The sequence below is a fragment of the Protopterus annectens genome, chromosome 10.part0 (genome assembly GCF_019279795.1).
Source record: "Protopterus annectens isolate FY-2018-M chromosome 10.part0, PAN1.0, whole genome shotgun sequence".
In the NCBI taxonomy this organism is placed as follows: domain Eukaryota; kingdom Metazoa; phylum Chordata; order Ceratodontiformes; family Protopteridae; genus Protopterus; species Protopterus annectens.
The window spans coordinates 82,216,841-82,229,242 of record NC_056744.1 but is presented as its reverse complement, the minus strand read 5'-3'; the positions used below and the strand labels follow the sequence as shown (position 1 = coordinate 82,229,242).

The following is a 12,402-nucleotide window of genomic DNA, read 5'->3' as shown; positions in this document are numbered from 1 at the left end:
TTTGGAGGTAGGTCCAGCCATCCCCTTGGTGTTGGCAATGTGTGGAAGTGAAATCTGTATCCCTGGGACACTATATTTAAAACCCATTTGTCCTAGGTAATGAGTTCCCAAGTTCTTTGCATGAAGAGCAATCTTTACCCCCAAAGGGGCAGTCAGTTGATAAGTGCTTGGAAATTTTAAAAGGAAGTCATCGAGACAGTTTACCATAGGGGGGAGTCTTATTACTCCCAGATTTGGAAGTGGAGGCCCCCCACTGCTTAGTCCTGTGTGTCCCCTGGGACTGAAACCTGGGGTTTTTGCTGTGTCTGGGTTTGGCTTGAGAAGACCTGGAAGGGCCTGGAAAGGACAAATTCTTAGAGGGCCAGTGCCTACTAAATCTAGGAGGCTGAACTTGTAAGAAATCTTTAACAGTTTGCATAGATTTAGCTTTATCTTCCATCTTTTTAAGAACTTCCTCAGCCTTGTTGTCAAACAGGCGGTCCTGATTTAAGGGAGCATCCAACAATTTAGCTTTAACATGATCAGACAAAGATTGCTCCTTAAGCTAAGCCAAGCATGCCTTCTGAGTACAGACCCAGTGACAGCAGCCCTGCAAGAGGCGTCTAATGAATCAAAACCACATTGCAAAGTATGTTTTCCAACTTGTTCAGCAGAATGCAGTAAATCCTGTAATTCTTTATTTTCCACAGAGTCAGGAATCAACATAATTTTCTGTTTAAGCAATCCAATAACATGTTGCTGATACTTTAACATGTGAAACTGGCAGTTTAAAGCCCTAATGGCCAAGGTTGCAGAAGTGTAAACCTTCTTACCCCATCTATCCAGCGTCCTAGAATCTCTATTGGAAGGGGTAGGATTTTTAGCAGTAGAAGCCTTAATGCCCTTGGGCCCCTGTGAAATAGTCAACAAACTCGGTGATGAAAAACAGGTTTAAATGACCATTGCAATATAGGCTGCTTACTTAAACTTAGAAGTCTGAATCGTAGTTAAATGATTCAAGTACTTATACTACTTGTAGCATAGCATTTATGACTTTCTATATTATTACATGTGACACACTTTCACACACATTCTTCTACATATTATCCACTATAGGTTGTACAAACTTCTTTTACTTAGGCCCTTATTAGCTATTTGTATTTTAGTCTTATTCCTTTGTATAGTTCATCCCGAGCCTTTTGTTAACAGGTTTACCTTGTCATAGGTTTAGATTTTAAAATTTTAGGGATTTTAGTATCGAATTAACTAGTTTGGAAAATTTATTTTTGTTCTGAACTGTTATTTTATTATAACAATAGTGGTAAGATATTTAGTAACTTAGAGACCTGATTTGGTATCAAGAGAATGTGACATGTTTCAACTTTACAGGATGTTAAAGTATTGGAAAAACATCTATGAAATACTATATAATTTTATACATTATATTATCTTTACATACATATGTATACTTCTTGGAGATAAGTATAAATATAAACATTTTTACTTTATGTATTAAATGCTTGTGGTTAGAACTTACTTGCTGTTGTCAGCTGTGGAAGTAGCAATACTTGGTTGGTTTTTAACATGACGGGTTCTTTAATTTAATGATTGTTGTTAATTGACACTCTCAATAAATATATTAGTGACGTGAGAGTATAAATATGTTAATGTAATTAACTTTTTTAGTCTGAGGAAGTTGCTCAAACTTGGGCGACGAAAAGCGCTTCACGTGTATTTCATTAAATTTGAGGTTTGTCTTCAGTGGTGTGTTGGATCGATTTGTTGATTCCCCTGTGAAATAGTCTCTGGATCCGCAATAGGATTTTTAAAAAGGAACTTGTGTGACTCAGGGACCCTGTAGTATCTGCCTGGTTTTCTGGGAGCAGGAGGCAAGGAATCAGGGGCCAAACTAGATTCTGAAAAAGCATCATCATCAACAATGTCTAGTACAGGAGGAATAGCTAAAGGCCTATGCTGAGGTAGAAGTAAGAAATCACTAAGCCTCTTTTTTGAATCAGAAAAATCCTGGCTTTCCCAGTGGAAATGCTCCCTTAGAGTATGTAAGGTTTCCCCAAAAGAAAAATCCTCTGGAGGGGAAGCAGAGGGAATGGAGTCCTCTGCATCTGAATCCTCATAAGTAAATATGGGCCAATCCAGATCATCAGAAGAATCAGAAAAAAACAGAATCCTGGTCAGAAGATTCATAAACCACTTCAGTCCTATGCCTCTTAGAAGGGGGGGGGGGGGTTGGCTACCCCTGATTAAAGTTATTAGATCTTCAGCCATTCTTATTTGTTTTTTAGGCCTGAGCATGTGGCCTGGGCGTCGTTTTTTTAGGTATGGTATGAGATTTAGGCCTAAGAGAAGAAGGAGGCATTGATTTAATATGCATGTCCGTAGGCCTGAATACACCCTTAGAAGCCGGTGCCTGCACAGCGGCTCCAGACCCATCCAAGGTACAGACATCCGCGTGGTCCATAGTTGAAGCATCTCGTGGCATACCGGACTCCAAATGGGTTTCAGTAGATGCCTGTGAATCAAAAGTAGCGGGTATCAGGGGCTGCGAAAGCGCCTCACTGAGTACCGGCGAACTGGCGACTGGCTTAGGAGAAGCGTCATTGGCAGTTTCGGACCTCAGCGGCCTGTCTCTGTCTTTATCTTTGCATTTTTTCAGAATCCCGGTAGTCGAATGGCTAACGGAAGACATTTCTGGATAATTAAACAGAGAACAGAAATATTTAGAGGTGAAGATATACCGATGGATAGTGCGCTGATTAAATAAAGCACAAAACTGACAGCAAGGTACGTCGTGGTCAGGGCCTAGGCAAGGACTACAGTACAAATGAAAATCTTTGAGGTTATTTGCTTTCCACAAGTAATGCAATTATTAACTTTTACAGACATCGGAAAGGAGCAAGAAAAAGTTTCCCCAACAGGGTACTTAGCTTTAGCTGAAGACTTCTGTTCTGAAACTTGAAAACGAAAATTTCAGGAGTCGGTCAACTGGCACTTGCGAACCTTCTGCTTCGGGCACCGCATGGCAAGAAAGACTTATGTAATGGCGTCGGCTGCATGTTCTATACCCCTGACGACCTGACGTCATGGAAGAAGGGACAGCAACCGACGCAGGACCCAAGACTTTGTTAATCAGGCCGACTGAGGGCTACCTGCAAGCAGATAACCCAAATGTAATGACTGCAACAGTGAAACATGAAGAACATCCATTATTTTACTCAAAAAAAAATGCAACTTAACTGCTTTTCTAGGTCAACAACTCTGCAGGTTGAATCTCCCAGCTCTGTCTGCAATTACAGGTGACTCTCCTTGTTGAGTTGACAAAGGGATGAATTCCACATCTCAAGCAGACACTGGCTCCTTTCCATATAATCAATTCTGGCACACCAAAGAATTTAACATGTTCATAGAGACCCATTTTTGAAGTTTTCAACCTTTAAATGTGGATGCTTAATCATACTTCGTTCTTCTTGTGCCACATTTTCATCTATGACAGTTTTTTTAGATGCTTCACAAAATCCACTTCAGTACAGAGATGCACAGCTTCTTGGCTGCCTTTATCTATTCAGCCAACCAACTCATTCATAAAGCCTCAAAGCATAGACAGAGCTTTGTCCAGTCTGTCTGTTGACTGCATATTGAGTAATAACTTCATCTACCACCACTTCTCTTGATCTAGTGTCAAGACACACAGCTCTACAATGCTGACCTACATTTACTGTGTACAGTGCATATGCTCCATAGTCATGTGGATTTCCCCCCAGATACTCCAGTCTTTAGGTATCTCCCTTAAAACAAGGTGGAAAAACTGGTTGCTCTCAGCTGTCTACTGCATCCACCTCAACTTTGAGAGTAAAATAGTATGTAAAAAGGGTCTAGCAGCAGATTAGACAAAAAAGGGCAAAATGAGCAGCTATACTCTCATTTAGGAAGGCAAATGCAATACAGCTGTTACTCTACTTTCTAGAAATAGGATTTCAAATCAGTTTTCCCCATGCTAGTTGTACTGTGAAAACTTCTAATTAAGGGTGAAGGCTCTATTCAAAGAAATGACACCAGGTCATCGATGCTAGAATCTTAGCATTTAAGACAGTTAAGCATCCTTAGAGAAAAGCTTAACATGCTTAAAAAAAAAAAAAAAAAAAAAGAGCGTCTTCGCATGGCAATGTAGAGCTCTGAATTCCGTATTAGGGGGTGGATCATCAAATTCTGGGGAGTGGGCTTCCTCTTTAGGGCTTCTACAGTGATAATGGAGTCTATACCTATGCAATCCAATCCTCAGGCAGAAGAGGACCCCAGAGTGGTTTTCTTGAAATTGGGATCACTACATCTGTATCTTTCTATGCCCTCCGGACAAAGAATGGAAGTCTTTCTGCCCTCACTACTGGGACCACCCAGTGGGCTAATGGACGGGAACTGAAACACCTTCTATACAAGTTTGTAGATTGTCCAGATGGGATGCTGGGGAATCACCTTATTTCGCATCTTCAGTGTTTGAAATGGGCAACTCCAGAGCAGAGGGACAAAGTGCTTCCTCTTACATTTACTTATTCAATATGCCTGGTGGGGAACTTTGAGGATAAGGAGAAAGCTGAATAGCCAGACCAAAGACAATAACTTCTATGGCAGTTTTCTAGTTCTCTGTATATAGGTTAGTGGGAATGGAAGGCTGCAAGAACAGAATGAACATGGTCTGGGAACAGAGCCAGTGCACTCAAGGGAAACTTTTGCAAAGAAGAGTGCAATGCTAACACTGTCAGCATCAGAAATACCTTTAGCACCAAGGATATACACTGATCAGCAGTAACAGGCACCACAAAAGAATAAACATTGACAGAATGACCTTCTCTGACAGAGTTCCAGTGATGTTGACCTTGGCAATGACTACTCTGGTCCCAATAGTCTAAAGGATGAAGATGCCAAAGGTGCATTGACAATACTGGCACTGAAAGACCATGACTTTCTAACTCAGAATTTCAGAATCGAGGAGGAGTTTGGCCCCAAAAGCTCAAAGAGCCACAACAGCAGAGATGGTGTTGGCCTCAACTCCCTAGCCCCAAATCCCAGAACGAAGGAGGAGTTTCACACCAAAGGAATCAATGTTGACAAAGTCAGCATCAAACAGCAGAGTCAAGATGGGAAGGCAGTTGCTATGGACCAGGGATACTCACGCACAGCTGAAAAAGACACACCTATCCGCATGGACTATGACACTGTAAAAGTACCCCAGGGAATGCCCAAGTCAATCTTCACAAAAATTGTAAAGGAGAAGCAAAATGCTTACCTATCCAAGACACACAAGGGAAAGTGGTTAGTCTTAACAGATATAGGTACAGACCCACACATAGAAGCCAACCCAAAACAAGCTAAATAGAGCTGGAAGCACCTTTTAAAAAAACCTACAAATTAGGGACTGGATGAAAATAAAAAGTACAGTTGTGTACACTTACCATAAATGTAGATGTTTGAGTGTATTCACACTTGGGTTTATCTGCCTGCAGGTAGCCCTCAGTCGGCCCGAATACCAGAGACTTAGTACTTCTGGCTGGAATGTTGTTGCTCCAGGACTGACATCATGTCATCAGGGGTATAAAAACAGGCAGCTGATACCATTACGTCAGTTTTTCTTGGCCCAAATGTCAGGAGGCCCCCAAAGTAAGTTATGGTGGGGAAAACACCACCAGTAAAAAGTAAATACCAATACCCGAGAGACAGAGACAGAGAGAGAGAGACAGAGAGAGAGACAGAGAGAGAGACAGAGAGAGAGACAGAGAGAGAGACAGGGAGAGACAGGGAGAGACAGGGAGAGACAGGGAGAGAGAGAGAGAGAGAGAGAGAGAGTGAGAGAGAGAGACAGACCAGGGGGCTGGAGGTAGGGAAACCAGGACTGCAACAGTGAATACACAAACATCTACATTTATGGTAAGTGTACACAACTGTACTATGTTCTTCGTGTTTCCCTGTTGCAATCATCACACTTGGGTGGATTCCCAAAGCTGAAGGGTGGAAGCAGTCAAGAAGGGTAAGGTCTGACTAGTATGCCTTGCAGGACTGCTGTTGCAAAACCTGCCCTGGATTTGGAAAAGATAGGCAGGTGATAATGCCTGGTGAAGGTGTGTACTGAACTCCAGGTAGCAGCTTCCAAGATGTCCCTGGTATGGACTCCCATGAGAAATGCTGTAGAGGTAGAGGTTGCCCTAGTGGAATGTGTTCTGACCCCCTGAGGGATTGGTTTCCCATGGTGCTTGTAGTAGAAATGGATGCAGTGTGCTATCCATTTGGAAATAGTTTGTTTTGAAATGGCCTTGCCCTCTGCCCCTGTTGCAAAGCTGACTAGTAACTGGTCAGATTTTCTGAAGGGCTTAGTCCTGTCAAGGTAGAATCTGAGCTATCTGTGCACATCCAAGGAGTGCAGGACCCTTTCCCCTTTATTTTGAGGATTAGGGAAGACAGCTGGCAAATGGATCGATTGGTTGAGAGCCACACTGGACACAACTTTAGGCATGAAAGAAGGGCTAGTCCTGAGGGAAACCCTGTCAGCATGGGAAAAAAATGAAGTGTTACACAGCCATAAGTGCTTGTAGCTCAGACACTCTTCTAGCTGAAGTGATGTCCAGAAGCAAGGCCATTTTCCAAGAGAGGAATTTTAAGTCTGCTGATGCAGCAGGTTTAAGGGGGGGGGGGTGAGCTTTTCCAGTACAAAGTTAAGGTCCCAAGCAGGGGTGGGTGTTCTCCTTGGTGGCCTCAAGTTGTTTGCCCCTCTCAGAAACCATTTGATAAGAGGGTGCGAGAAGAGAGGTGGCTCAGTGTTGTAATGAGCCGAAATGGCTGAGGCATGTATCTTAATGGAGAAGGACAGGCCTTTGTGGAGTAGATCTGCACAGTAATCCAGGATTAGAGGCAGGGAGGCAGAGTTGTGTCCTCTCCTTTAGATAGAATCCAGGAGCAGAACTTTTTCCACTTGTCAGCATAGGATTTTCTTGCACTGGGTCTTCTGGCTTCAAGACTGACATCCAGCATCTTGCTTGTTTAGGGTTGCTAGGGAAGAATTCAAGGAATTAGCAAGGCTGCAAGATTTAGCTTTTGCAGTTGTGGATGCAAAATCTGTCCGTCCTGCTGAGAGAGCAGTGTTGGGTTCTGGTGTAGGTGCCAGGGTGGCACCGGTGACAGGCTGCGCAGGAGTGGGTACCAGTGCTGGTGTGACCAGTCTGGGGCAAACAGAATTGTCCTTCGTCTGTCCTGTCTTACCTTGAGTAAAACTCTTGAGAGAAGGGGCAGAGGGGGAAAGGCCTAGATTGAAAGATTTACCCACTGAAAAGATAGGGCATCCACTTTCCAGGCCCTGCTGCGAGGATTCCTGGAGCAGAATTTGCTGAGCTGGTGGTTATAGGGGGAGGCAGAGAGTTCCACCTCTGGGGTCCCCATTTCTAAATCAGAAGGTTGAAGGTGCTGGGCTCTAATTGCCACTTGTGTGGGTCTAGGAGAGTTCTGCTCAAGTCATCTACCAGTGAGTTTTGTTTACCTGACAGGAATTGAGCTTGCAGATGAACTTGCATGTCCAAGGCCATGTGCCACAGGTCTGTGGCTAACCTGAAGAGTGGTTAGGAGTGGATTCCCCAGTGCTTGTTGATATACCATATAACTGTGGTGTTGTCGGTTTTTTATTAGCAGTTGTCCTAGAAAGAGTTGGGGTCTGAAAGTTGTCAGGGCGTTCTGCACAGCTAGCATCTCTTTTTGGTTATATGCAGATGAATTTGACTTGGGCTCCAGTGGCCCTGAATGCATCTGCCGTCCATGTGTGCTCCCCTGGCATTGTCTGATGCATCTGTGGTTAGGGTCTGGGCAGTGTGAGGGTGAGAAAAGGACAGTCCCTTGTTCTGGTAGCATGCTTCTGCCGACCACAGGAACTCTGTCCTTAGACAGGGTACGATAGGAATGACCGTTTCCAGGTCCTGAGAATGTTGGCACCAAAGACTTTCTAAGTACCACTGAAGTTTCCTCATATGCAGTCTTGCATAAGGAATTAGCAGTATACATGAGGCCATGAACCCTAGGGCCTGCAGTATTTTTCTTGCAGATATCTGGGTTCTGGTGGCAATTTGTTTGAAGTAGGCTATCAAACTTGTTTTTCTGAAGTGAGGAATGCCATCTGGTATGTTCTGTCCAAGCTTGCTCCCAGGAATAAAATCTTTTGACTGGGTACCAGTTTTGATTTCTTTTTGTTGATGGTGTACCCCAAGGAAGTGAGGTGTTTCACAAATGTCAGGTGCTGCAACAGCAACTCCTGACTGTCCGCCTGAATCAGGTAGTCGTCCAAGTACGGGAACATTTGGATATTTCTCTGCCTGCAGTATGCAATGGCTGGAGCCAGGCATTTTGTGAAAACTCTGGGTGCAGTAGATAAGCCAAAGGGAAGTGCAGAGAACTGATAATGCATAGATCCTGCCCTGAAACGTAGATACTTCCTGCATGACTCCCTTATGGGGATGTGCAGATAGGCACTTTTAATTCTAGAGGCTAGCATAGGAAAAAGCTGTTGCAGGGTAAGCATTTTGAATTTTGGTACCACCAGGAAGGTGTTGAGAACTGAAAGATCCAGGATTGGGTGCAAACAGCCCTCTTTCCTGGGAGTCTGGAGTAGAATCCTTGACCCTTCTGTTCTACTGGAACCGGCTGAATAGCTCTGATATTGAGCAGGGAAGCTACTTGGCTTTGAGCCTCTGCCCGCTGGTTTGGAGGAAGGTCTGGAAACCCGCTTAGGGTTGGCAGTGAATGGAAATAAAATTTGTACCCTTGGGATACAATGTTGAGGACCCACCATTTCTGTGTGATGGACATCCAATTTTTTGCATGAAGGGCAAGTTTTCCTCCTAGGGGCACAAGCAATTGGGCAGGGCTGGGGAGTGGAGTAAAGAAGTCCTTGTGAGTTTTTTCCGTAAGGAAGTGGCTTAACAGGTCCATTGCTTAGATCTCTGTACAGCCTGAGACTGTAGTCTGGGTGGTCTATTACCCCCTGGGTTTGGTTTGAGAAGGCCTGGAGAGGGCTGGAAAGGACCAGTGTTTGGAAGGGCAATGCCTATTAAATCTAGGGGGTTGCACTTGTAAGAATTCTTTAACAGTCTGCACAGAGTTAGCTTTTTCTTCCATCTTTTAAGAACTTCTTCTGTTTTGGTGCCAAACAAGCTGTTCTTGTTCAAAGGAGCGTCTAGCAACTTTGATTTGACATGGTCTGGCAAGGTCTGCTCCTTGAGCCAAGCATGTCTTTTCTCTGTACAGATCCAGTGACTGCTGCCCGGCAAAATATTTCTAGGGCATCAAAGCCACACTGCAAAGTATGCTTACTGACTTGGCTTGCAGAGTGCATAAGCTCCTGCAATTCTTTATTTTCTGCAAAGTCTGTAAAGGTTGCCACTTTTTGTTTATTAAGTTCCATAATATGCTGCTAGTACTTCAGCATGTGAAACTGGCAATTCAATGCCCTAATACCAAGAGTTGCAGAGGTATATATACCTTCTTACCTAATCTGTCCAAAGCTCTGGAATCCCTGTCTGAAGGGGTGGGATTCTTGGCTGTAGTAGCCTTGATAGCTTTAGGCCCCTGGGAAATGATCTCTGGGTCAGCAGTAGAATTCTTGAAAAGAAATTTTCAAGCATCAGTTACCCCCTCCAGGCCGGTCTGGTTTCCTAGGGGCAGGAGGTAAAGTGTCAGGGTTAAGACTGGATTCCATAAAATCATCAACAACATCATCCAGGACAGGGGGTATTGGTAAAGACCTGTGCTGAGGCACCTCTAGGAATTCTCTGAGTCTCTTTTTGGACTGGGGATAGTCTTGGCATTCCCAGTGGAAATGTTCTCTTAAGGTATGCAAGGTTTCACCAAAAGAAAAATCCTCTGGAGGGGAGGCAGAGGTAATGGATTCCTCTGCATCTGAATCCTCATAAGCAGATAAGGGCATGTCTTCATAATAAGAAATCTCAGAGTCATCGGACTCCTGGTCTGTAGAAGCTGTAGGGGACTGGTCTCCTCCTCTTAGCAGGGGAAGGCTGACTTCTCCTAATCAGTGTAATAAGGTCTTCTGCTATTCTAAGCATTTGTTTTTGTGGCATGGAAGCAGGTGCATGCGCGTTGGTCAGTTTTCTAGGCGTAGTGCGTACTCTGGGCCTAAGAAACTCGGTAGTTTTGCTTAAAAAAGAAGTTGGTTTGAGTCTAACATCGGTTGAGCAAAGAACTGCCTCAGAAGCCAGTGCCTGCACAGCGGCTCCAGACCCATCCAAGGTAGAGACATCCACAGGTTCCATAGTCGAAGAAGAGTCTCGCGGCATACCGGACTCCAAATGGGTCTCGGTAGAGGCATGCGAATCCACTGAAGTGGGCATCACGAGCTGCAAAAGCACCTCACTGAGTACCAGCGGACAGGCAACTAGCTTAACGGAGGCATCGTCGGCAACTTTGGACCTATGCAGTCCGTCTCTGTCTTTATCCTTATGTTTAGGATTATTCGTAAATGAAAATTCAGATAGCGGCCAACCATCACTTACGAATGGCTTCTGCGTCAGGCTCCTCGCCACGAAAGACTGACGTAACGGCGGCGGCTCCCTGTTTTTATACCCCTGATGACCTGACGTCAGTCCTGGAGCGACAGCATCCAACGCAGAAATACTAAGTCTCTGGTATTCAGGCCGACTGAGGGCTACCTGCAGGCAGATAAACCCAAGGGTGATGACTGCAACAGTGAAACACAAAGAACATCAGAAAACTGCAACTTAAAAGGGAGGAGAATTTTTACCATATTAAAAACAAACAAGGACGCAAATGATGAAACTGTAGTCCAAAATTGATGGAAACAAATCTGAAGAAAGGAACAAGATGTGAAACACAAAAATAAATAAAAATTAAAGCAATTGTCTGAAGCCATTTCCAGCTTAAAAATAACAAAGGAGATACAGAAAGGATAGTACTGTACTCCAAAGTAAGAGCTGGAGCTCAGGAAAACTTAAGAGGAGACTCGAGTCCCAGGCCAACAGAACATCATCCTAAGGGGAGGACATGCAAACCCCACACTGGCAATAAGAGGCTTGGAATGAGAAATAGACTCTGGAACAGCGAGCCACATATCTTAACTAAAGCCACCACCCTGTGCAAGAGCTATGCTTCTCACGCACAGTCAAAGTAAATTATGCCAAAAGAAGTGCACCCTAACAGTAGACTTCAGAACAGTTTATACAGGAGTCTATAACCTGACAGAATTCAACAAGACAAAGCTCAAACTGCCACAAATATGAATGCTATTGTGGTGCAGAATAATGAAATCTTGACAGCACCTCATAAAACTGGAGCTCCCATAACAGCAATGACGCTGGAAGAAACAGGCCAGAGGGGACGGCAGTGAGTGGCGGTTGCCAACATGCCCATCCCAGGATGGGTGGGCTTGGAGACAGCTGTGGATGCCATGCCTGCAGAGCCAAGTCTTCTGAGTGCATACTGCTCCTCAGTGCACTCCACCGGCTGGGGAAGGCATGTGGAGATTCACATATTCTTCTTGCAGAAAGAGAAACAGAATGGAACTGTACAGATCAGCCTCAAGAGAGTGACAGTTCTATGGGTTGGAAAAATGAGTCCTCCAGGTGAATGAGACTTTCCTGTTCCCTGCTAATTTTTGCTTCTTTAAAGAATGAATGGGGGGGATTCTGGTCTCCAGTCAGGGAGCAAATGGGCCATAGTGCTCTTTCCAAAGCTGGAAAGTGCCTGGCACCTGCCCCATTAAAAACGTAAATTGGTCAACTGGCTTAAAAAAAGGAAGGGGAGTTACTGGGTAAGACCCAAGAGGACAGAAGAACCACCACCTACTAAGTATCATTTTCTATTAAGGATTATAATACTTTTCCTCCTAACACACCATTCCCGTTCACTTTTTGTCCAGTGGTATAGCATGGAAAGTCTGGGTGTTTAAAAGACTTTAATGTAGCCATCATGGGCACAGCAGGAACTAAAAGTGTACAGTTCATTCATAGCTCATTTTAAACACTAGACTACAACACAGATTATTACAAATGCCAAGTCTATTCTTAATTAACCTGTGAAATAAATGTCAGAGTAAATTAGTAATGCATCGAGAATAACCAAGTAAAATATGGCAGTATTCTCTTCCAGCCCTAATCAATACTAAAGCATGCAAGAAAGACTCCATGAAACTGTCAAGTACCTTCTTCAAAAATGCTGAAACAGATTCACGTTTAGTTACTGCAATCCGTTTTACTCCATCTGGTGACTGCACACGAATAATCTACAAAATAAAACAAAGTACATTAAATCAGACAAAGAAATCACAATTGCCACATTACAAGAAAATGTTTTACTTAAAAACACAAGTGTGGCATGTTATGTTCCCATAATGTACTTTTTGATCAA

General features: G+C 43.8%; 1 protein-coding gene across 1 annotated transcript in view; it reads right to left on the bottom strand.

The window, feature by feature from the left end:
* NPLOC4 (NPL4 homolog, ubiquitin recognition factor) overlaps positions 1-12,402 on the bottom strand; it is a 1,702,928-nt gene that overhangs the window by 1,490,682 nt on the left and 199,844 nt on the right. The window contains exon 2 of the mRNA XM_044085045.1: positions 12,197-12,277. Within this exon, the coding sequence (XP_043940980.1) occupies positions 12,197-12,277 (81 nt within the window). The remainder of the gene's footprint in view (positions 1-12,196; positions 12,278-12,402) is intronic.